Source organism: Aphelocoma coerulescens, assembly GCF_041296385.1.
Source record: "Aphelocoma coerulescens isolate FSJ_1873_10779 chromosome Z unlocalized genomic scaffold, UR_Acoe_1.0 ChrZ, whole genome shotgun sequence".
In the NCBI taxonomy this organism is placed as follows: domain Eukaryota; kingdom Metazoa; phylum Chordata; class Aves; order Passeriformes; family Corvidae; genus Aphelocoma; species Aphelocoma coerulescens.
This window is the reverse complement of record NW_027184085.1, coordinates 34,717,825-34,743,352: the sequence shown is the minus strand read 5'-3', so window position 1 is coordinate 34,743,352 and position 25,528 is coordinate 34,717,825. Positions and strand designations below refer to the sequence as shown.

The window sequence follows — 25,528 nt, the reverse complement described above, 5'->3', positions numbered from 1 at the left end:
CCAGGATATGGTGGCCTTTCTCACTCACTAGTAAATGTTTTGCAATATCTCAAAATATCTGTTCCATGTTAGAACATTCTGGTTGTCACGTACATGTGCAAATACAGGGTTGACAGTATTCATGAATCACTGGCTTATATTTTAGGCAATGAAGGATTATATTAATCTTTTTATTAAACCTGTCTGATACTACACTGATGATGGCTATGAAAAACCCTTAGTTTTGGGGGTAATTAGTTCTGTAATGTAAAACAGGCTCTACTGAATTTTCTGCTCAACCTGTTTTGTAGCATAAATTATGGGTTGCCACTGCTATTTCTTTACCAAGGTAAACACTGTGGGGCAAAATAAGCGATCCACGTGCAGGAGTTAGGGATATTAATAATGTAGAAAAACTGATTAGAACATTTCCACATGAAACTAGTACTGATTTAGATTACTTGTTTTGAACCTCTGCCACTCAGGATACCCTTGAGAAAGTAAGTGGAATAGGAGATGTCCTAAAACAATCGTGAGCTTTGGGGTTTTGTTTGTTTTTATTTGGTTTGGCTGGGAAGGTTTTCGTTCTTTTGGGGGGGTGGGGAGGGGGGGTTGATGCAGCTTAACTGGGAGAATTGAAGAAGCAGCACACAGTCCTTCCACAATATAATTAACTCATCAACAAACATACCAGCCGCATTATTCAGAGCAAGCCTTGTATTACTTCTGGGATTCTTCTTTGTACATGTCTCTTGTATTTATAGCTTTGGTGTGACTAAGAAAATGAGTAGGGCAGCACCCAGCTAGGCTTACTACTAGGACAAGTCACTGCAGTCTGCCTGTAGTGGGGCAACTTTTGGGAGACTGATGCAGCCTAATGCTTCTGTCCGCAGGACTGATGTCTGGCACAGGCTGCTTGCAGGACTACTGGGATTGCGTGCATGGCAAATGGGATGGAGCACAAATACCAAGGAAATTATGGGTAACACTTTTCCCTCGTTGTTGTGCAAATATTTCCTGTGTTAAGAAGACATGAGGTTGCAGTCAAATGGCACATTTAGAGAAGGATCTCTTTGCAGTGGCAGACATGAGCGATGATTAGGGCTATTTCTTCAACAGGCAACAGTAAGAAGATTGCTACTGAAAGAGTGGTTACCTTATACAGATGGCAGTGCTGTCACAAATGCAGGCATGCTTTGAACATGCAGCACATACGGGCAGGAGCAGGAGTATTACAAACTACAGATTCCTTTTAGCAATGAGAAATTTTCACCAGAATCTTTCTTGTTTGCTCACCTGTTGCTTACTCTGTTATCAAGGCTGGGACAGCAAGCCCAGGGAAGGAAAGACGAAAATTATATTAAAAATGATGATTAGTATGCAAGGAAAAACATTGTAGCTACTTCCTTCATTATATCCTCCCCGTAATGTCAGTCACTAGGGCAATAATTTTCATTTTCTGCTCTTTCTGATGTTACCGCATAGGTGAAAAACTTCTGTCCTTTGGAGGCTGAAAACTAACAAAATCTCTTCTGTAAAGAGAATAGAGGGCAGTGCCTAGGAAGGGTACTCCTGGACATAAAAAAGCAAATCTACCACGGGGGCAGTGCATCTCTTGTGGTTTTGAGAGGGCACTGTTCTTCATGGCATTTCCATGAATTAATTCAGTGGTCACTGGTTCAATTTTTTTATTCTTTATGTCGTTGTGAAACCAATTCTTGCAGTAAAGACAAACAGTTTTGACAAACTGATTTACTTTATTTTGTAAAGTGTTCCGAAACTTACAAAGTTTCATAAACATCAAATATCTGCTCCTTTTATCTCCATACTTATTCCCACTTGAGCTTATACCCTTCTAACAGGCTTTTCCCTCAGAGTGATTGTCCTTTTCTATAAACCTTTAGCACCTTTGTCTTCTATTCTTTGCCATGTAAAACAGAAATTAACAGCCAAGTAGTATTAAATTCTGGGTCAGAAAATATTTGGTATATTATTTTTGTTTGCTTTCCAACTCACAAGAAGCAGAAATTATGCAGGTTCACCAAAATCTGAAATGAAGCTTTTTCTGGTATTCTTAAATTTAATGAGCTGAAAAATCCATTGCCTGTCCCATTGTTTATTACTTTCTTACTAGATGTCAGCTATCTCAGTTGCCTCCTGTAAGAAATTGTTCTCTTACACACCATTTCTACAGAAATAGCTTGACACTGACCTCCAAGTTTCCTAACATCTATTCATCTGCAAACGTCATGACAGTACAGTAAACATCTCCTAGCCCATATCACCATCCCAGTCTTGTTCTTCTACATTCCATTGTGAGAGTCCTGATAGCAATCTGTGTTGATTGTTGAGAAATGCAAGATATTTTTGACCAGAGTCTGTCAAACATATGAGAATCTCATTTAGTTATCTTCAAGGTGGTAAGCTACCTGAGCTGCCTTGCCCTGTATTACTTTTCTTGCGCTGCCAAAGCCTCTGTTGGTAGGATTCTCCTGAATATTTTGCCATACAATTAATTGAAGGTTGCTTTTATAATATGAGACAGACTGGTCACAGATATCTTGATCTGGGTCAACTGTGTCTGAAAAAAAAATATGTATGACAATGCACCTGCCATTCAGATGGCCATCATATGATTTAGCCTAATCAGAACTAGTTAATTACAGTTATTTAATCTGAGACACCTATTAAACATATTTTGGAAAATGGACAAAGAGGGAGGAACTTAAAATGCATTTAAGGTTTTGTTGTTGTTTTTTTTTTTTTAAAGGCTCAGTTTCTTCAGCAGTATTAAAATTTAGAGAATTTTGAGCACTAACCATTAAGCATGTCCGCATGGCACAGTACAGGGCTGCACAGAGACAATGGGAAGCTAGCTGAAAGCAATGCTGTGCATTTTTCAAGGAGCTAATTGAGGATTTGGTGTGGAGAAAAGACACTAGAGAGAGAAATAGGGATTCAAAAGCTGGAGGAATCCTTGAGAATCGACGTAGAGTTTCAAAAGGCATCAAGTTCTATGCCTTTATGTAATATTTCTAAAATATCTGAAATGCACCAGTTTTGTCTTTCACACATAGTTTAGTAACATACAAATTGTAGTTCTTGGAATTTTATGTAATTATCAGAAGATGTTCAGAAGACAGTATCAGCTATGCCTTCTTATACAGACATTGATAGTACCTGTTGCTTCACTGTAATCTAACACAGTCTCGGTACCATCATACTAATGTGCAAGTATTTCTCCTAGAAGAAAGTGGTTTATTCAACTAGAACAAAACTTCAGACTGCTAAAAATAAAGATAAATTTTTTTTAAGTAAAAGAAGAACTTCTGTGGTTTTATATTCCAGATTAAAATACAGAAAAAATACTTTCAAAAGCAGGTATTTGTTAGACATTCTAGCAAGAGTGTTTTGTACATGTCTTTGATTTCATCACCTGGTTTCAGCACATTAAAAATAAGGAGTGCCAGAGCGTCCTTGAATTGAACTCTTGAATCAATGAGTGTTTTGTCATGCTGGGAATGGAAACTTCCAAGGAACTGGCTAAAATGCTACTAGTTTTACTAAATGGCACTCTTTTCTCTGAGTCAGCTCCTGAATATTTCACTCAGCCTGGTGTAACCAGAATTTCCAGTTTGGCTGGGACAGTCCTAGAATATTCTGGTATCCAGCAGATACGGTTTTGCTATTTTTCCACACCACATGAAGGAAACAGGATATTCCTGCTCTCACCTTAAGCCTTGCATAGGAATGCAGGCTTTTGCAGCACAGTAATAAGAGATAGGGACTCTGGAACAGGGTTGTGATGTGATACAAGTCTTATGTTTTACTGCAAAACAAGATGAAAAGAGTATGTTCTACTCTGCATTAAATGTTGGTTAGTATGATGAGTCCTCAAAGCTTATGTTCAATTAGGTAACCTGACATGGGTCCTACACAGGTGCTGTAACACATGCTCTCTTTTCTTTCTTCTGGTTTCTGTGGCTGTATATATATATATGTACATCTAGAGATATATATATATATATAAAGAAAAACACTTTTCACGGACAACAATAACTACAGGTGAAGTAGCATAAGCAGGTAACAGAAGTTCCTCCCTAGCTCCCTGACACAGTGCCTGAGTTTTCTCACTGGAGGTAGGAACTATCAAATTGTTCTTCTCTTGACTGGCAATGCTAGGAGACATGTTCATCACTAAAATTTAATGATGTTTTTAGAAGAAATATATCTACTAAATCTACTAAATTTTAGTAAACGACTCTAAATTTCAGTTGAGATAATTAAATTCTACTTGTTCAAGATCTGCCCTCTCCAATATGAACTAGTATACTTAGTAACTAAATAAAAACAAGGACATAGTATGAAGGACAGCTAATGTTTTAGCTGGATCATTGCAGTCCATCATGATTACTGATGAAAATTATTAATGTTATGACTATTTGACAGAATGAGATAGAATTCGTCAGTTAGACTTCTGTGACATTACTTAACCACATAGTTCTTAAACAAATACTTCCTTGCCTTAGTACTTCTCAAGGTTTTCTTAGTTACTGAGATTGTAAACCTTTTGCCCAAACCTACAGACACTGAAAAAGAAGTCACTGCATGCCATCATGTGGATATCACAAGAACACCAACATCTGTTCTGAAGAGATGGATTTGTTTAAAAAAAAAGGGGGCGTGGAGAGGAGGGGGTAGAACACAAATGTGTATGTCCTTGAATACAAATATTGGGAGGAAACTCATTCCAGAAAATAGAGGGGGTTTGTTTCTGTTTCTTGGTTTTCAGTTAAAATAAACTAGCAATGCTAATGGCCATGAGGTCACACTGTCAACTGTTAATGGTCTGTCATTAGTTAAGCAACTAGGCAATGACTTCCAGATTTGGACTTCATATCCAAGACACTTCCATGCCGAAATACCACTTTAAACACTCTTTGTAGCACTATTCTCTACACACTCAGAGACAGCAGAACAGAATTGACCTGCCAGTAGCATACTTAGGATATCTTTCTCCCACTTTTTCTTCTTACATGTATACCATCACCACTCTGTTGCTAGTTCCACTTACACATATGGTGATTCTCTAAGACAATCAAAGCTACTAAAACTGAAGTAATGAATTTAAATGTTATCCTGAAAAGGATGGCAGGGAGTTGGGATAAGAGAAATGAGAGAAGAAAAGAAGAGGTTAAGTTTGAGGCAAAATCACTTATAACTTTTTTTTGCCTTTTTATATAAAACAGCTTGTGTCCACAGCTTCTATGAACAGTCAGTGCTTTATAAGATGATATATCAAGTCAGTTTCTCAGAACAGTTCCCATTTAAAAATGTTATTTATTTGGAATACAATTAAATACAAGCACAAGCCAAAGATGTTTACATTGCTTTTCCACATTAAAAAATAGCAAGCTAAATTAGAGGTAAGTCCTGAAATATTTTTATGACTTCTATCAAACTGGTGAAATTAGAAGCTCTGTTCTAGAAGAGGGGAAAGAAAAGAAAGTGGCAATTCACTTCGGGGATTTTCTGGATGGTGTTTCTGGGTAACAGTTACGTGTTTAAACACAAATATGCTTATGTGCAGCACAGCAGTGCTGAATGAGACCCGAGAACTCAAATGGCCTGTTGTATCACTGATACAAAGAGACTGTCTGCTGGCAGGTTGGCTGCTCTGTTATTTACCGAGATTATGGACATCTTTCACAATACTACTATTTTGAACTCATACAATCTGAAATTTATTTAAGTTGGATCAGGGCAATAGAAAAAAGAGTGTTAATCATCTAAATACATTAATGAGCTTCATCAACATGAAGAGCAACTGGAGACAGGAAGTGAAGGAAGAGAAATGCTCAGTTACCCTTTATTTTCCTTTAAGCTGAGTGAACACAGGATGAGCACTGTTGTCTTGATGTTTTTTTTCCAAAGGAGATCTCGGTACTACCGGCAGTAATGGCAGAACGGGAGATGTGAGCATGATGTAAAGCAGAGGTGAGTAAAAATGGTTTGATTTTTTGGTTTGGTTTTAGTTTGGTTTGTTGTTGGGTTTTGGTTGTTTGAATTGTTTTAAGCACGCAACTACAGTTCGCTGGAGCATGTCACTAAAGAAGACCTGTTCTCGGGGCTTTCCTGAATGTCTGCTGTGCACTGAAGCATTTGGCCTTTTCTGAGCGAAAAGGCAAGTTTAGGGCTACCAAGGGAGCAACAATCCCTGTCTCCACGCGTGGCGCAGGGTGCGAGGTGCAGCCTTTCGGGTACGAGGGTCAGGACGTGGCAGCTGGTGCAGAAAGTCACAGCTGTCACTGCGCAGTTTTCCATCGGAAGAAATTGCAGCACGGACCAGACCCAACTACCCTCGGAGAGCCGAGTGTGACGAAACCATGGGCAGCAGGAAAGGACACGGCGGTGGCCTTGAGGAGCGACGATGCCTCGTAGCGCACGCCAAGGCCCGCCGCCCCTCGCAGGCACCGCCCGCCCGCTCAATCGCCGTTCGGCTCCGCCCGCCGCGCTTCGGCCACGGTCGCCGTTCGGCTCCGCCCGCCGCGCTTCGGCCAGGGTCGCCGTTCGGCTCCGCCCGCCGCGCTTCGGCCAGGATCGCCGTTCGGCTCCGCCCGCCGCGCTTCGGCCAGGGTCGCCGTTCGGCTCCGCCCGCCCCCCTCCGGGCGCGATCACCATCCAGCTCCGCCCGCCCGCCCCGCCCCGCCCCGCCCCGCCCCGCCCCGCCCCGCCCCGCCCCGCCCCGCCCCGCCCCGCCCCGCCCCGCCCCACTCCGGCCGGGATCGCAGTCCCCCGGCAAGGGAGGGCACACTGGGCATGCGGGGCGGGCAGGGCCATTCTGGAGGGTGGCAGGAGCCGCCGGAGCGTTGTGTGGATCGCAAGCCGGAGCGCGCATTCTGATTCCTCCCCTGTCGTTGGTAGCGCCCTGTGCGGGAGGCGGTGGTGAGCGGTGCAGCGGCGCGGCGGGCCCGGGGTGCCGGCGCCTTAGCGCGGGGCCATGAGGCACCTGCCGTACTTCTGCCGCGGGGAGGTGGTGAAGGGCTTCGGCAGGGGCTCCAAGGAGCTGGGCATTCCCACGGGTGAGCGGGCGCGGGGGGCACACCTCCTGGAAACAACACGGGCGGGGTGTCCCCGGGTCTGGGCCCGGCCGTGGGGCTGGGGGTCATCGCCGGGCCCCGGGAGCGCTGCCGCCGGCGAGACGCCGGGCCGGGGGTTCTGCAGCCGGTCCCTGTCGCCCCCCTCGAGCGGAGCCGTGCCGTGCTCCTGCCAAGCAGCGGTGTGGCAGCGCTGTGACTCAGGTCGCCTCACCTCGGAAGTCGCCCGGCTGCCCTGCACAGCTGCGCTGTTGTTAGGACTTGTGCTTTCCGAGAACGGCCCTCCCTCGTTCGGTATCAGCGTTTTCCGGACGCTTCCCGCCCCTCCCCCCCCCCCCCCCACCCCCTTGCTTACAGTCTTGCACCCTCTCTTGTGTTATTCTCTACACCTCAGTCTGTAAAGAGGTTTCTCTGAATCTTGATGTTTGTTCCTTTTTTCATCTAGTGATCGTCATGATGTACAGCATGTAGATAAGAGTCACATTCACGGTGCTGGTAGCTTGGTGTGGCAAGCTTGTGGCAAGTGGTGTGGCAGCTTGGGAAAATATCCCTTCACTTAAACCTCCGATAGGAATAAGGAAGGGAGTAGAGTAGGCATTGGGAATCGCAGCAAGGAAGAAAGTTCAAGGGGTATAAAGCAGAGTTTGAAATAGAGCAGGTGGGCTTGGCCTACAGAGAATATATTTTCCTTTTGGCCATCTCTGTTTCAGTTGTCTAAATGCAGCCAGATGACTATTGCAAGAGAATTTTGACCTTCCTTAAACAGACACTGAGGTCAGAGGTCATATGGCACTTCTTCTAATGGACATGAAACTTTATAAGGTTACGCTTATGGTGCTGGATTTCTGACATCTGAGAATGTCACATTCTTCTGTTGTTTATAAATGGTGTGTTGGTATTAGGGAATGGGGAAAGGAAGCCGTTAGTGTCTGTGAGCTTTGATAAAAATTTGGTAACTGTCTGTTCTTTCAAATCAGTTTGGTATCTTTCATGAAGAGATCTATTCAGCTGGGAAATAGAGGTAGGATAGTAATTTTGAGAGAAGGTTAAATTCAGTCAAAAGGAAATTTTATTGTACTGTAAATACGTAGTTTTCAAAGGAAATCTCAAATCCACAGAGGCCTCTGTAAGTGAACTTGTACAAAATTGACAGATGACTAAATAATTATTGCATTTGCTTCTAGATATTTTATTTCATCAGCAAATATTTTTTACTAATAAATAGTTCTGAGATGTTCTTTTATAATGCCGAAGAAAGTTGATTTTTTCCCCTCTCATTTTTCATCATAGTAAAGCTGTAGTAGTTGTCCTAAGAATGAAATGTGTTCTGGCTGTAGATAGGACATATTTATTAATTATTATTGCAGAAGAGAAAGGAAACTATAAAATACAGTGGGTGTGCATGTAGGAGATGTAGTAACTCTGGTATTGCCACAGTGACGGAATTTTATGAAGCTGTTTTATACTTTGCCAAATGTTATGTTGTGTTATTCTTATCATCACCAGTGTTATGTTTGTAAATAGTATGTAGGCAGAGTTTGGCTTTTAAGTATTTGAAGATCCTGTTATATTCTTAACTTACACAAAGTCACTCACGCTTCATACTTTATAAAATTTTTACAGCTAACTTTTCTGAGCAAGTGGTTGAAAGCTTTCCACCTGATATCTCTACTGGTATATACTATGGATGGGCCTGTGTTGGAAATGGAGATGTGCATAAAATGGTTTTGAGCATAGGATGGAATCCCTTCTATAAGAATACTAAGAAATCAGTGGTAAGAATTTTGGTTTTTGTGGGATTTTTATTGTAATAAAAGACCAGATGAATTTTAACAAGATACGCAGGATTTGACTGATGAATGATATCTAGGAATTTGTGCACCATTAGAAATGCATTTGTTATCTATATAATATTTATATTCTGAAAAGAATGTAGTCTCTGTAACCAGAGAATATGCAGATGAAGTTGAATAAAGTTTTTCTTTCTTCTGTTCCACTATTTCTTTACTACTTCCAAATTTAAAATATAACAGTACTTGAAATAATGGTTGCTTGAGTTGCTGGTAGCAAATTAAATGTAAAATTGACAAATGCATTGAATTTACTGGTTATGAGAGCCTTAGCATGAGCTGGAACATAGTAATAATCTGTTGTTCTCTGCAATGTATCTCCATTTCAGATAGGAGATGTTGGGGCAGCTTAATTAGTAATGATTTTTTAAATAATTCTGTTCTTAAATGATGGAATCCATACATGAGGTGCTGTGGATTAATGTACAGAATAAATATTTAAAGGCATATAAGGATGTAAGGATGGTGAAGTTAAAATCCTGAGCTGTGACAGCTTTGGGGTTTTTTGCTGTAAGATGCTGATGGTTTTCCTGGGTCTTGCAGAGCTCTCATGTTGAAAACAATTTTATTTGGACAGGAATCTCTGCTTCTAAGTGTTTGTCTTAGGCAAATGTATACTTTAAAAATTTTTTGCAGATAACTTTTCTCAGCAAGTAGTTAAAAGCTTCCCAACTGGTAGCTCTGCTGGTGTATGCTATCGGTTGGCCTGTTTTGGAGATGAAGATGTGCATAAAATGGTTTTGAGTGTAAGGTGGAACCGTGTCTTATTCTGGACTTGCTCTTCAATTTTATCATTCAGTTCCCTTAGGAGATAGTTGTAAAAGCTCTCCTGGAGCTGACTCCTTCTATCAAAGTCTTCATAGTTATTTAAATGTATCCACTTGTTGATGAAACATTAACATTTCCAGCCTTGGAAATCTTACCACTGAGAAGTTTTGAAGCATTTCTCTTCAAGCCTGAGGGTGTGGGGGTTTTTTTGGTGTTTTTTTTTTTTTTTCCTTGGCTGTTTATTTGTTTGGGGGGGCGTTTTGTTTGGTGGAGCTTTTTTTTTGTTTGTTTTGGTTTTTTCTTTTGTTTTGTTTTTAAGTTTTGGTTTGGTTTTTGTAGGGTTTTTTTTGGTTTTTTTGTTTGGTTTGGGTTTTTCTGGTTTTTGGGGTGGTGATTGTTTTGAGGGGGTTTTTGGTGTGTGTTTTTGGTTTTTGAGGGGTTTTTGTTTTGTTTTTTTTTCTTTGTTTCTTGGTGTAGTTGTTTTTTTTTTTGTAGGTTTTTCTGTTTGGTTTAGTGGGTTTTTGTTGGTTTTTTTCTTTCTTCTTTCTTTTTCTCTTTTTACACTTTTTACTCTTTAAGGGAGTAATTTTTTTAAAATTCCATGCAAAGTGCAATTCTACTTCCTAATAAAAACTAAAGCCCTGGCCTTTTAATTTTGGATTATAGATGCTATATTAAATGTCCCTTTTATTTTTATCTGTTGAGGAGAATTTGAATGTTGCATATTAGGCCTGCATGCTTAAAGAGAGGGAGATAAACTCCTAAGTTCATAATAATTGTCCACTTACTTCTCTTCCTTTAGGAAACGCACATTATCCACACCTTCAAAGAAGACTTTTATGGAGAAATTCTTAGTATAGTCATAACAGGATACATTCGACCGGAAAAAAACTTTGATTCCTTAGGTCAGTATTGGAGGTCTCCCTCAAACTAGTTTCTTTTTTGTTGTATTCATGCAAGTTCTGTGTCTTCACTATATGTCCTTCCATCATGAGATGTTTTATCTGTTAGCCCTTGAAATTTCAGTAAAATTTTTTCATAACTTAAAAATCAAAAAACATACCCCCACATATTCTAATGTATCACACTAAAAACCCTCATTTTTCTTTCACTTGTCTGAGGAGTAATTTTAAAATCATGGGCTTGTCAAAAAAGTCAAGTGTGTTAATTTCTTCTTAAAATGCAGTTTTGTTAGTATGGAAACAGAACTGCTAACATGTCTTTTGGGAAAAGAAGAGGGTAGTGCTGGTAATGGGTAAAAATGCAACTTTGGCATGTTAAAAGACATTTTAAAAGCAAAGAATTCTGCCTTTCAAACCTCATAGTTATATTCTACTGCTGTAATTGTTGTTTGAAGTTTTGTGGTGCCTTATTTTCACTTGTTACTGTGTTCAGAATACAAACCAACTTTTAAATATCCCTATTCTTACCTTTTTCAGATGCACTCATTTCGGCAATTCAGGAAGACATTGAAGAAGCAAAAAGACAGCTAGATCTACCAGAACATCGTAAACTCAAAGAAGATAACTTTTTTCATCTGCCAGAAGGCAAAACAGTAAACGACAACTGAGAAAACGCAGCCTTTTTTTTTTTAATTTATTTTTCTTATTTTGTCCCCGTTATGGAGCTTTTATGTTTGCACTGCTTTCTGAGATACTTTTGTGTCATATGTTTGTTCGATAACTGAGATCACAACCAACCATACAAGACGATTTCAGTTTTCTTTGCCCAGTCATACAAAAGAACTAGAAGGCTGTACTATGTCCTTATAGATAAATTATGTATCCTAAAGTTACTGGGTCTTTAGAGATCTGAGCACATTGAGAACATGACCAAAGTTAATTGTAACCCTAAGGTGTGGTTAGCTCATTTAATGAAGAATGTCTGGTTTTAGCATAATATTATTCCATCTTATTTTCCCATTTTTTATGTCATTCTTAGATCTGGATTTTAGCTTAGAAAATGTTGCTATTGATTGACTCAGAAAATTCCTGCAGTTATATATGATTAGATAACAATAGCAAGATTAATTCTCTATAGTTCTTGTTTATTATATACTGCAGCTGTTATGGCTGAAGCTGTTACTTTAATTGAAATTATTTATTTAAAGTTTATTTGAAATGGAAGAAATCACTGTTGCTCATTGTGTTGCTATATTCTGAGCTATACCTCTTCACAGGTGACTGAACTTATGACAACATGGGATTTGTGTAGTTTAGTTCTGAAGAGGTGTTTCACTTAATTTCAAAAAATGAATAGAAGTGTGAAAGTTGATAAACTTTAAGGTTCAGGTGCAAAAGATGCAGAAACAATATAACAAGACTTCTGCTCATTGCACCTTAAAGGAAGATAGGTGAGACACAAATTTGCATTTTATGTGCTGCTGGTATTTTTCATAGGAAAATCTTGAGGTTATTCACTGCACTGGCAATAAATGTCTGACTTCAAGGTTGGCATTATTGTAAGGCACAGAAAAATCTCATCAACACTCTGCACTAAGTGCAGGTAAGAGCCAAGGTTTTGGCAGACCCAGTAGATGAATACAAATGAAAGCCTTTGGGGATTTATTGCATAATATATCAACTCTGTAGTGAATATTGGTTATTTTTTACAAGTAGTTGCAGACAGTCCTACTCTGGAATGTGGGGATACAAGTGGGGGTTGGACTAGATGATCTCCGAAGATCATGTACAACCCTAACTATTTTGTGATAGTAAGTGGAAGTACTATGAATTGATGGTAATTTGAAAAATACTTGCAAACTATGTAATATGTGATTCAGTATCTACTCCTCTTTTCCTGTGATAAATTTTTCTATCCCTTGGTGAATGGAACCAGGTTAGCTACAGTGACTGTCACATTCATAACTTTTTGGCATTGGTCTGTAATGTGTCTGGCACATATTCTGAAATTCAAAGTACTTCTTTGAATATGTCTCAGCTGTGATTCTCTGTCTGAACTACGATGTTCAATATGTAACGCACAATTTCTGTAGTGAAATTTGATTAATTTACTCCTTGTCCTGTTGTATTCGAATCCTACTTTTCACTCTAGAGTTTAAGAGAGTTTCAACAAGGAAGCTGTTTGGGTCTTTGTGGCAGGTGCTGTCAAGATGATAATTTCACTTCATATTGTTTTAAATTCTAGCTGGTATCATGGGCTATTATTAGGATAGAGGTCTTGAGGAAATCAAGGTCTTGTGTTTGCTCTTTTTAAGACTTCAGGAGAAAACTTGATTTCATTTAAATGAATTGTTCACCAGTGCTGTTGATAGCAGAGGCAGTTACAATTGGGAGAGAGGGACACGGGACATGGCACAATACACTTTCTTTTCAAGAAGAAAAATAATTTAGTGGGCTTTTATTATATAATGTGTTGGAATGTATTTCTAAAAAGTCTGTAAAAGAGTTGTCTTGCAAGATTGACGATTGGAATTTTAAAAACGAGAGATGAAAGGAGAATTTTTTTTTGCAAAGAGTTTATGCATTCTTCAGATTGTAGTAATGTTAAAATCATACATGTTACTACTCCTTTTAGAGAATAAACAAAAGCCACATTAGTCAACAGAATATGTTGTCAACAATGGATTGTTGTTTGTCATGGTACTGTAGCTGTAAAATACTCATAGCTGCCTTTAAAGTTGATTTTTGCCAGTAATGTCATGGGTCTGTTGTGGAAACTATGGTGCCTTAAGCTGGTTCTGAATAACACTTTTCTGTATCTGGTAATAATTGCCACTACCAAAAGTTCAGTTCACCATAGCTGTGCTATGGATAGAGAACAGTAGCAAAGGGAAAACTTGAAAGACTTAGTTCTCTCAAATCCTGCCTGAGGTATCATATATGGATACACTGAACTAAGAAACTGCTCTTTCTATGTTTGTCTTCAAATTAGAGTGTGTTAGTACATCCATTTGCTGACCATATTATTTAAGAGAAAATATTGTACATCACTTTTTAAGCTCAATACATAATTCTGAGCACAGTATAAACTTTATGAAGGATTATATTTTTATATTATGTACAAGTAGCTGTATTTTGGTTGATGTTGCTGCACTCTACCATTACTAAAGGAACTGTAATTGACAAAGTTTTCCTTCTTGTGTTGGATTTCCTTTCCTTTGCCACTCCTAGCAATGTTAGGTGTCTCTGTTTTATGCAAAGCTTAGTGGGGGTGACTGCCTTATTTTGAATTTTTTAATCTTCCCATGATTTTATATTCCTCTTTGTTACTGAAGGTGCAGTGGTTAAATCCCAAGTGGGTTACACAGAACTCTTGCAAAGTTACAGGGTAATCATGAGGTCTTTAGGAGTATCTTAACAGAAAAAAAAAATCCACTTAAGAATTATGGCTTAAAAATTAGTCTTTCTCACATTTGATTCCTTTGTAAAGTTAAGTGTTAAGTGATTAACAGTTCTAGAGCTGTTTATTATCAAAAATGTGAAGGAACTATTATTCTAAGTCTCAGTTTATTCTCTTAGCCATCTGACCATACTGGCAACAACTAATAGCACTTTCACGCACTTTTATGTAAAGACTTCGTTCTTCACAATGAGGGGCTGTAAAGAGTATCCTCTTATGCAGTATTAGGTACTTAGGCAATGCTAAAAACCCCTGTTGTGTTCTTTTAAGGTAGATTACCCACTGAGTGCTATTTATTCCCTTTGACATAGTTTGAAAGTGCTGAACCGCTTTGAAAGATAAGTGGTAAATTTCTGTTGTAAATGCTCTCTGCTTATTTCAGTTCTCTCTAGCCCATGAAGGTCATCAAGAAGACAAAAGAAGTCCTTTTTGCCAGTGTACTTCTGGACTGTATTTTGCTTTGCAATAAATTCAAACTCTCTGTGTGTGATGAAACACTATTTAAACCCCTGGAATTAGGTTAATTAGGTGTTGATGATGTATAGAATATTTCTAATACTTCATGCAAATGAGGAATACTGCGGAGGTACTTGGTGGAAGAAGTCATGTCATATATGCAGTTCCATTGGGAAACATACTACAAGATTATAACAAAAAAACATCAGCTTTGAGCAATACAGATGCACCAGATTATACCAACAAGTCTGGGTATGAGAGTTACTGTATTATGAATTGCTTTCCAGCTATAATTCCACAGTAGTAAACTACTGGCACCTATCCCAGTGACATTAGATAAATATGCCCATCTTGTTTATCTGCATGTTTTGGTAGTGACTGACATGGTTCTTGGTAAAAGTATAAAGACACACTTTGAGTGGATGGTTGTAGTGACAATGCACACATACATATAGGCAAAGGATTTGCTCTCTAAAGAGTGAACAAATACATTTTCTTAAAGCAGTGTGCATCTAAAAGCCTACAAAAAGCTTTGAAGAAACCGCTTTTAGAAACCATGCCCTTGTCATGATCTTGGATGAAATCATGAGCTCAGCATGCTAGGAAAGTACTAAATACAGTGAAGTAATTGTGAGAAAGGCAGCATAGCAGAAAATCTATAAAGTAGTAAGGATTTCTCTAGAACACTGACTTCCATCCTATTCTCATTCATCTTCCTCATCCCGCAGAAGTCCATTTTGAAATATATATTGAACTGTTGCTATCCTATCCCATATATGCTGTATCTTCATCTACAGTCTCAGTCACTTGATGTTCTTGTAGTAGTTGCTTGTGTGGGAAGGAAAGGCTTTGGATTGATGTACAGCCTCTCATACCTTCCCCCATTAACAGCTGTGGCTTTGCCTTGCTTTATTCTCCAGATCCTTGTAGTGGTTCCAGCTGAAGTTCCAAATCAGCTGGTAGGAAAGTAAGTGGTTTGGATTTTGTTCTATGGTGGTAGAATGGATTACAATACACAGTCATCTGATAACAGCAATTAAAACCCCTGAAATTATGTGAGATCAGGTAGGAGGGGTCATTGTTTTAAATGACCTGTGAAGTGTGGAAGTGTAGGTTAGAGTACCATTTTTAATGTACTTTTAATGTGTTACCCCTCCAATACCTCAGTTGTACTCTTGCAGCTGTGATGGTATAAGGCTAAAGGAAAGGGGATTGGTAGGACAGCTATAAGGTTTTTTATTAGGTCAGAAATAGTCAGAAGCAGGGAAGCTAACAGGGACACAAACACAACTCACTTCTAACCTTAGGCTAGAAACACAAAACACTCAGAAATAATTTTAACTTTGATATCTAGAAAAAGCTGAAGACTGGTTGTGTGGCCTGAGCTTGCTTTTCCCAGTTGTATCAGTTTGGTTTAATCACATTTTTTCACTCCACAAATCTATATGCAAGATGCTGTTGCTGTTTCAAAGCTGTTTCAAAACGAGGTGATTCTCACATGATGATACAGTTTGCTATCCATTGAAATCGGTACTTTCTAGTCAACTGTTTATTAAAAGCATGGGTGTTCTAGAAATTATGAGAGAGAAAGTGACATGTCCGGAATCAGCTGCAAGTAAGCCCTGTCTATTCTGGTGATGGAGCAGGGGCAGTATGTCATGTGATTTCACCTCAGCAGCACACTTTTGCACTTTTCTGCTTTTCATTTTTAAATGTCAGCTTAGTCAGTCATAAAGCCCTTAAATGCCACTACTGCTCTTCAGCAAGGTCATACGTTGGGATTTTTGCTACAGTCACAGCAATCTGGGCTGTTTGAAGTCACCACAGCATGGTGGGCAGCAGCCTTCTTCACTGTACAGTGGCATGTTAGCTGGACACAAGAGAGAACAAAAATAAGAATATTAAAAGATTACCTGCCCTTACAGGAATACTCTCCATTGTTCACATTGTGTTCAATAGTTAAAAGTTTGGTGTACAAATCACAGGAAAAAATGCCTCCAAATGGGCACTTCTTAGCCTCGTGTCTCCTGGACTTTGTATTCATCCACAAAACAGCCTGAGCTGCATATTTCACCCAATAAACTATCTCTATGCACAAGATATGGACCCAAATGCTCTCTTTCCTAGAAAAACAATTAAGGCAATATCACAACACAAAAAAGAGTCATCTAACTTCCCTTCAAATACACACTGAGCACTTTTGTTATTCTTCACAAAGAATCACATGTGAAATGTCCAGCAGGAGAAGGTCAGTATTAAAAAAAAAAAAGAATCCTGAGCCTGGTCTTGAAACGCTGTGTACCCACAAAGCATAGTTCATGGGTGTTTTGAAATTTGTGAAAAAATTCTTCATGGACTGCAAGGACTGTGATGGACTTTTGCCTTTCTTCTTTTTCCCTCTTATCATCATTCTATCATCTGCCCTGAAGAGGTGTCCCAAAGAATTTGCAGGGTCCTGGCAGGGTCCTGGCAGAGTCCTCCATATAATGCACATAATAGAAGAAAGATGCAGACTGTCAGGGCAAATGTGGGACATGAAACCCAGGCCAGAGTGCTGAGCTTCTGTGGACACTAGCAAAGTGTCAGCTGCCCATGCTGCACAGCCTAACGAGTAATTGAGGGTCTGAAAGGAAGAGTGAGCAATGGCAAAAGAGGTTACTAGGGATAAAACTCTCGTGGTGTATAAGCTGTATTAAACATTTAATACTTGTATTTTATATGCTTCACTGACTTTTGGTCTTTGTTTAAGGAAATAAATCGAGGCAGACATTTATTGTAAAAAATTCTTCATATCCTTAACCGCTTATGTCCACAGGGCCATTCTCTTCTCTAAACTGATTACCCAGCTTTTTTATTTTCTCTTGTCAGCTCATTTTCCCTGGTACCCACAGCTAACTGTGGTGCAGGTGTGAGCTTTAAGGGTAAGCAAACCAGGTGTCTGCCTCTCATGGTGACATCAGAGGCAAAAGAAGAGTGGATTGGGACACTCAAAACTTGAAGTCAGTTTCAGTGAGCAACAAGACCATCCAGGAGCCAGACTGCAGCTCTGTGGGGTCACCCAATGGTGGAGTCACCTCCATGCAGAGGTAGTGGAGCAAGATGAGCCAGAAGATGCTAGCTTAAGGAGGAGGGTGCTGTAGAGCCGGAAGGAAAAGCAGTAACTCAGGTCCCTAAGATTGGAAACAGTCATCTGTGTCACTGGGTCCAGGTGCAGCATATTTACCTGGATGTTGATAAGGATGTCTGATTGAAGAGCTGCTGGGAAGTTTTTTGAGACTTGGAAATCAGGATTGTTAGAAAGGGCTGCAGTTAGAGCAAGTGTCTAGCACACAGAAGCCCAACACCTCATCCCTGCTCTGTTATGCTGGTTTTTTTTCTTTTTCCTTTCTGAACGGCTGAAATCCTTTTCAGCCAAGCAGACCAGCCAGTCAGGTAGTAGGGAGGAAAAATAGCGGCTACAGAAGCACAGTAACCTGACCAATTTCAAGGTCTCCCTTTTCAGAGATGAGTGCCAATACAAGATCGGTGAATCTTCGTAATCAGACTGTTAGCAAAATTATTGCTGCCTACACTGGGAAAAAGAAACTCAGTACTATTCAGTGCGGTCTGTCCCACTAACTCATCCTGCCATCTGAACTCAAGCCAAGGGTAGGTGCAGGGGTGCACCTCATCCCCAGCCTCTGGGGGCTGCAGAGACCACCCCAGTGCTCCATAATTTCTTGAAGAAAGCTTTGACTAACCTCTTTGCATTATCTATGTATTAGTTAAATATTTTGGTATAGATTAGTAGTGCCACTAGCTACTCCACTAGTGGAGTGAAGAACTAAAGACACAAAGACTTTTTAAAATGCCTTTTCCATTTTTCTGTAAGTTTCATCCTTCTTTGGGAGAATGATAATTTTGTTCTGCTTTCCTTAGCCATTTTCAGTGTAAGGATGTGGATGTCTTGTAAGGCTTCCTGCAGTGCAAGGCCCTAAGAGTTTAGATAACTTCTTTCTCTCACTGACATTCTGTCTGTATTTACTTTTTTTTTCTTTGCTGAAGATCTGTTTTTCTACAGAGCATATCAGAACATCCAGCAGCCTAGTCTGTCTAAATGTCCCTGGGGTAGAGGGTAGTCCAAGTCTCTCTCAAGCCTCTCTACATGTACCTACTTGTGCTAGCACATGAACATTTTTAGCTTGCTTATACAAGTAACACTCGAAGTAACTTGCTGATGAACTCTCATCCCTCTCGTGAGATGCAGAAATTCACTTTCACCAGACTTTGAGAGACTGTTTTCTCTCTTCATATCTTTTCATTACTCTATTATTGAACAAGTCCTTACATACTATCCTACTGGGTATCATCTCTAAGAATGTAAGGAATACCCTAAGAAACCTAGATGTTTGATCTTAATTTTATTGAATTGAGCAGTATTCATATTTTCCATCATTCTATCCCCACTGCAGTGTAATTCCTAATATTATTTTTTCTCCTTTTAGACACCGGTCATTTAGCATGCTCTGAAAAAGAGTAGTTGATGGTATATTGGACAGCCATATAGTTTTAACGAATGTGTTTCACTTTACTCTAAAACCTTAGCTGAAGTAAAGACACCTCTCTTTCTGGTGTCTGCCTGCTGTTGGACATCCTCCATTCTGTGGAGAGTGACTTCTAAAAATTTCAGAACTTGTCAGGGCTGAATTCTGACTTGCATTGAAATTGTCTATGGAACACATACGTAATATATAAAAATTCTTACTTTTCTTCTTTGCATCCATCCACTTTATCCTGGTTTATGTTTTGCTCAATTTCTGTGTTGTTTTAAAAATTTAACCCTGGTTATGAGTGTGAAAAACATGACTGAATTATCTGTTAAAAGGGACCTTGATCCTGATAAGATAATGGTTGTAATATTAAAAAAAAAATAGCAATAAGATAAGGTTCTTATCTTGTTGAATTGAGAAGAGATTAACTACTGCTGAAGAGTACAATTTCAAAAACATCTGAAGCCTTGCAAGTAAAAATAAAGTTTTTTTTAAGGTGAAGTAGAGACCCCCCGCCCCCTGCCTTTAATATTTGCTCCTTCAGCAGCTTTTGTTCTTTTGTGTAATAGTTGCCAGTCACCCACAGAGGGAAATGTACACAAGCAGGTGGTCTCAATATGTTTCATGAGTGACAACCTTTAATGTTACAGTCAGATACAAATGTTTAAATGCCTCAATTTTTGTACTTCTCTTGTCAACAAAAGGAGTGGAATTAGACTTTCTTTTATTAAAAAATCAATTATTTTTTGCATGTCTGAAACATCATAGAATGGGCAGTTGTGATACAAAACATCTTCCTACTGAAACCTGTGCAGGGTATTTCTTTAAGTAATATAACTAGAGGTTCCCCCAAAACAGCTTCACAGATTTGCAAAGAAAATCAGTGATGACAAAGTAAAGTGTTTATCCTTGGCCTTTGAACCACTGCTAAATGAAAACAGCAAATTACAGGGTTTAGTCATATAAAGATCTTTAGCTTGTCAGTTAAAATTTTACTCAGGATAGTGTGACAGGTTGTTGCATAATGCTGCAGGAGAACTAATTAATTAATAACAGAATTTCTTGCCTTCATGGGAAGACTGCCAGTTTGGAGGCTTCATCTCTCCTGTTGTGGTCTATCATTCATTGTTCCTTGCATAAAAGCAAGTCTCATGTAAAGACAAATACTTACTCACGTCTTGTTGAACTGTTTTGTTGTACTTTTTTCTGCTCTGATGTCTACTACTGTGCTTTACTTGAGGATCCTGTAAGTCTCTGTTTAAAATGTTCAGTCTGTAGCTCTTCTGGTTGTAAGTGAAACGTGTAAAAGTCCCATGTTTATGATGTGTGAATCTGAAATTTTTATGACATCATGGATCAGAGGCTACTGCAAACTAGCCATATTCTGTAAATGGAGCATTTACTCCAGAGGAGCCACTCTATTCTATTATTGTTATACTGTTGTTCATTTTTAAAGACAAAAATATACTGTTTCCAACCTACTGAGCTGGTTTTATCAATATGTGTACTTTCTTGTTGGCTGGTGTTTGTTTCTTTGGGCATTTCTATATGGTTTTCTTTCACCTAAACTTGAACACCTTCTGTTTAAAAATCCTATTCAGGCCAGGCTCTGCCCTAGTGCCACACTGATTCTTGTGTCTTTATCAGAACATTCACAATGTTGTCATACATCCAGCTGATCTCTATTTCTGGAAAACAAGAAACTGATCCCATTGTGCCTTTTCTTGAGCTAAGGTTTAATTAAGAAGCTACTGTTGTGCTCTGCCCCTTCAGTCTATTCTGATGCCTAGCACTAAAGTTCTTCATATTTTATTAATTCTTCATATTTTATGAATTCTTCAAACTTTCGGAAATCTTGGGTACAAAATCTGAAAATTTGTACAGAATTTGTTAATGGGAAGACAGTAACACCCTTCCAAATGCTCACAGAGATCTCATTACTGCAAGGTATAGGTGTCTTGGTCTGATGGCATTATAAATGCGTTCTTTCTTTATCCCTTCCTTTTTTTTTTTTCCGATATCTATATGAAAACACACAAAATGGGTGACAAGTAGACACAGTCTATTTTAATGCAATTCTGAACTGGAAAAGTTAAGTTCTCAGTCCCCAAATCTGCCCAGACTTCCTGTGCTAATCTTCTATCAGATGAAACATACCTTAAATCAGTACTGTTTTCTCGCTTATGGATTTTTCTGGACTCTGCTGGGATATCTCACGGTCTGATCATAGATATTTGTATTGTAAATTGTAAAATTGTTTGTGTTGTTGTTTTGGGTTTTTTTTCTCTGTGCATGAATGTGTCTTACAGGATGACTCCAATTTCATACTAGAAAAAAGTGATGCTTGTCTATCATATCCTGATACTCTACTACAGCACAAGTTAAGAATAGATTCACAGCAAAGGAAATCACCACCTCTTCCTGCAACTGCAGTTTCCTTGTCCGTATCTAGATCTCTTTCACAATGTGCCTTGAGACTGAAATTTTCAGAAAGCCAAAGGGCAATTCAGTACTTATCTCCCATGACCAGCAAATAGAAGTACCCACTCCTGTGACACTCTTACCAAAGTCCTTCCTTTGATCTCCATTTGTTTTGAAGTGCTCATACTGAAATGAGTGAAACTGAGCTGTGCAGTGGGAATTAAAGGCAAAAGAATGTCAGTAGCACCAACATTTCTTCTTCCTAAGATCTCAGTTCATAAATGGCCCCTACATAAAAAAGCGCAATGCAGCTAACAAGTGTAGCAAGGCAAGGGTTTCTTTTTTTCAGTTTAAAGGTCTTTTCTCGTTAGACAAACACTTGATAAATGCCACTGTTTTCCTTGTGGGCAGGATTTATCTCACCCAGAAGTACAAAACAAAGAAAAGCAACACAGAAATAAATCCTTATATCGTCACATGGGTCACCAGCGTGGTAAATGCAGTGGAATTACTCTGGGCTGTTACGATTAGAGTCCGGTCTGATAAAACTAGTTTCAGCACCCAAGAAAACAGGTCTCGGTATATGTAGATGTGTATGCATATGCATATGTATATGTATATATTATAACTTCTTTCAAATGTGGCACATAAAATTTAACGTACTTTTATGTCTTTTTCCTTGAAGACTGCACCTACTAAGGATTTTATTTCATTTGTTTGAAGCACTATTTCTTGATAACATGTCAAGTGTTAACAGGAGTCTGAAGAATGCGTGCCTGCTGTGATCTCAGGAAAATACATACAAAAATTCACATATTGCTGAAGTCTGGAGTCCCTGGGAGGAAAGCCTCTAAACTTACTGTCTATACCTTGGTTTGAATCAATTGCCCATGACTGGGTCTAGTGCTAGTCAAGATTCCTTGCAGATAAATGCCTACCTAACATTAGGTACCTATGCAGAAGGTACTGGACTTCTGAGTCACAGTCGCCCATCTCATGCATCCCAAGTGGTACTTAGATGCATCAGCTTAGGTAGCTGGTCTAGCACCGATAGTTAGCAGATAGGTTAAATTCACCTTCAGTATTTTTGTTCTCTATACTTTCAGGGCTTTTATCCAATGCAGATGACTGCATATTTATTAATATTTTTAAAGTAAGTAGCATGGGATTTGAAAGGCTTACAAAGAAATGAGTAATTTTAATTCATGTAAAGTAATTACTATCATCAGTGATGATAAAATTAAATGCATGCATGGGTCAATAAGTGCAACACAGGTTACTGAACTGTTAAGCAAATTCAAGTTGCCACATGCACCAAATAAGACAAGAAGTCTGGGGAAAATTGTGTGCTATTATGAGATTAAAATTGCTGACATAACACATGCTTGCAAGTGGCAAATTCATATTGTGAAGAAACCTTTTAAGTAGGTTCTAAATGTTGCTCTAAAAAGTCTCTCAAATCTCTTATCTTTTAAATATAGTGATATTTGTTTTTAAGTAAATAAACCCCCAAAGTATAACAAGAAGTGTATCCATTAATTGGCTTCTTTTTACATGCCATTAGCTGGAATCTGTTTTATTCTTGACATATGTAGAACTCATAAAATCATACCAGAGAGCTATGAATTATTTATTGTGCTGTAATTACTATGCTCAATTTCCCTCAAAACACTTTGATTCCTTGGAGTATGGTATGACCCAATAAGGAAATATAAAGGAGTTTAATTTTCTTCTGGTGAAATTCTGGGAGAAGTTTTTTTTAAAAATGTGATTAGATAAAACTAAAAAATTTCCCTATAACACCTCACTGTAGCAAAGAAACATGCACCAAATACTGAAATACTTTTTTAGTGTAAAAAAAGAGTAATTTTGATATTATAACTTTGAGACATTATTCCTTTCAATATCCAGATAATGAAATATTATGTGTATGTGTATTTGCATTAACTCTGAACCTGACTAATATACCCTAGGGAATTACAATGCTATTTTAGTAGCATAAGCACCAGGGATGTGAAATACTTCAAATTTTTGAGGGGAAAAAAAAATTGTTTTAAGTAAGGCATTTTAGATGTATGAGAATCATTGGTGGTTTGGGTTTCTTTTAAAAAATCATAAATTTTCGAGTGTCAGCTGTTTATTCAGGTATTATACAGTATATAGTAAGTATATAGTATTATAATTCTTACCATACTAGGTAGAGAGTAGTATCCCAACTCATTTTTTAATAGATGTCAAGTATGAAAACTTACTTCTGTGTCTTGGCTCAAAATAGAATAATATAAGAGACTAGCAGGCATAATCTGCATTCTGCTTTGTGGAACCTTTGATCTACGACTTTTACATAAAAAAGTTTGACCTTCCAGAGAGGAGAAGCCACTCATAGGATTGAGTTGTAAACTTGGAGAACCTTGTAAGTACAGGATCAGCATTAAAGCCAAATTTCATTTAATGTTGCTGCTCATTGTCTTCCCTCTCACTCATTTCTTCAATTGTGTCTTCTCTATGGATTGCCACTTTATTAACTGGTATAACTGGGTTAAATTCTAAAATATTAGCTTATTTAAATTCTGTAGCAAAAGTAGTTGTTCACTTTCTTAGTTTTTTTCTCATATGCTCCTTTTCCCATATGATCTGTGGAAATGAGGAGGGGAAACAACTCCATTGAAAGCCTGAAAAGCATCTTACAACAACAGGTGAGGAAGAAAAGGATTTTGAGGCTTAAGAATTAGAGGTACTCATCCTTCTCTGCATGTGCATGGGACATTTCTTCTGAATCCTGAAACCACAGTAATTTTGTGGTGTAAGAGACTCATTCCTCAACCACCTCCTGCTTAGATCCTGGTAAATGTGATTGTTGTCTTGTGCTCTATTTTAACCTTTTCTGAAGAATGAATGTTGAGAAGGAATTAAAGTAGAGAGTAAAAGGGTGAAGGAGATAAGAAGAAATAACAGACAGTTAAGACAGTAGTCTGTAGTATATCTCCTTAATAAAAATAAAGGTAGAAGATGGTACTTTTCTCTGAGATTTTGGGAGCTTTGTAAATGTTGCAAACTTAATTAGGTGTATTGGTAATAGCAGTTATATAGGAATAGTCCTTCAACGTTCTACATGTTTAAGTGTTACGCTTGTGCATATTTATACAAACCTTTAGATGGTAGGAAAAATAAAGTATTTTATTTATAGTAGCCATTTCAGAGCTGTCTCAATACTGTGTCATGTCTGAAAATTGTTGACATTTTGGAAGTAAGGTGTCAGCTTGTAAGATGAGTTGTAGGTGAACACTATTGTTTCATGTGTTAGAAGTCCACAGTAGAAGTAGTTAGAGAAACCACTATATTCAAGAGTCATGACTAACTGATCTCTTTCTTTCTTGATAATAGGATTCCCAGAAATTGGGCAATATGTAAGAAGTTTACTGTTTCAGTCAAATGAGGTTTTTTGGGTGCTATACAGTCACATGATGTATTCAAACCATTGAAATTCCTTGGTTCTTCCTGAAACCTGCATTATGTTCAGTATTCTTCCAAGTCCACAAATGGACAATTCTTAAGAGTAAAGGCTTTTTTTATTTGCAGCTCTGCTTCTCTCACTCCATGCTCAGAAACCTTATGTCTCACGGGAGATGTCAGTGTGCCCTAGGTGTGTCTGATATGCTGGGTATCACATGCTGTCCTGTTCTGCACACTTACTTTCCACCTTCCAGACCTCAAGCTGTGTCTGCTCTTGTCACACACATTTCTCGTGACTTGGAATGGCAGAGGATCTTGAGAAATACATGGTATCATCAAGGTTATGGACCTTTGTGATCGTAACAGAGTTTCTTTGTTAGTCAGATTGTTCCTTACTTTAGATGGTGAAGTCTTGTGACATGGGGCCAGTTGTGTCCTGGGTTCTGCAATGCACCAAAGGTGTTTGGGTCAATTGCCATGCGTCACTGCCTTATGGCAGAAGGAGCAGAGTTAGCAGTGGTAGTAATAGCACATACTGAAAAACCAAGAAAAAATAAGTCTCATGTTTGGGGAAATCGTGCAAGTCTCTAAGACTCTAAATTTGATAAGCATT

The 25,528-nt window shown here is 38.7% G+C and overlaps 1 protein-coding gene across 1 annotated transcript; it reads left to right on the top strand.

Annotated features, from left to right (window-relative positions):
* The first annotated feature begins 6,930 nt into the window (after positions 1-6,930).
* On the top strand, positions 6,931-13,783 carry RFK (riboflavin kinase). The gene is made up of 4 exons (XM_069001176.1): positions 6,931-7,061; positions 8,700-8,851; positions 10,497-10,599; positions 11,134-13,783. The coding sequence occupies exons 1-4, from the start codon at positions 6,980-6,982 to the stop codon at positions 11,262-11,264; spliced, it is 468 nt and encodes a 155-aa protein (XP_068857277.1). The 5' UTR covers positions 6,931-6,979; the 3' UTR covers positions 11,265-13,783.
* Positions 13,784-25,528: the final 11,745 nt, after the last annotated feature.

What these genes read in the sequence shown, in the direction of transcription:
- RFK (XM_069001176.1), top strand. Translation starts at nt 6,980, where the DNA reads ATGAGGCACCTGCCGTACTTCTGCCGCGGGGAGGTGGTGAAGGGCTTC. An exon ending in GGAGCTGGGCATTCCCACGG is followed by an intron (nt 7,062 to 8,699) that starts GTGAGCGGGCGC and finishes AAATTTTTACAG; the next exon opens with CTAACTTTTCTGAGCAAGTG. An exon ending in AAAAAACTTTGATTCCTTAG is followed by an intron (nt 10,600 to 11,133) that starts GTCAGTATTGGA and finishes TACCTTTTTCAG; the next exon opens with ATGCACTCATTTCGGCAATT.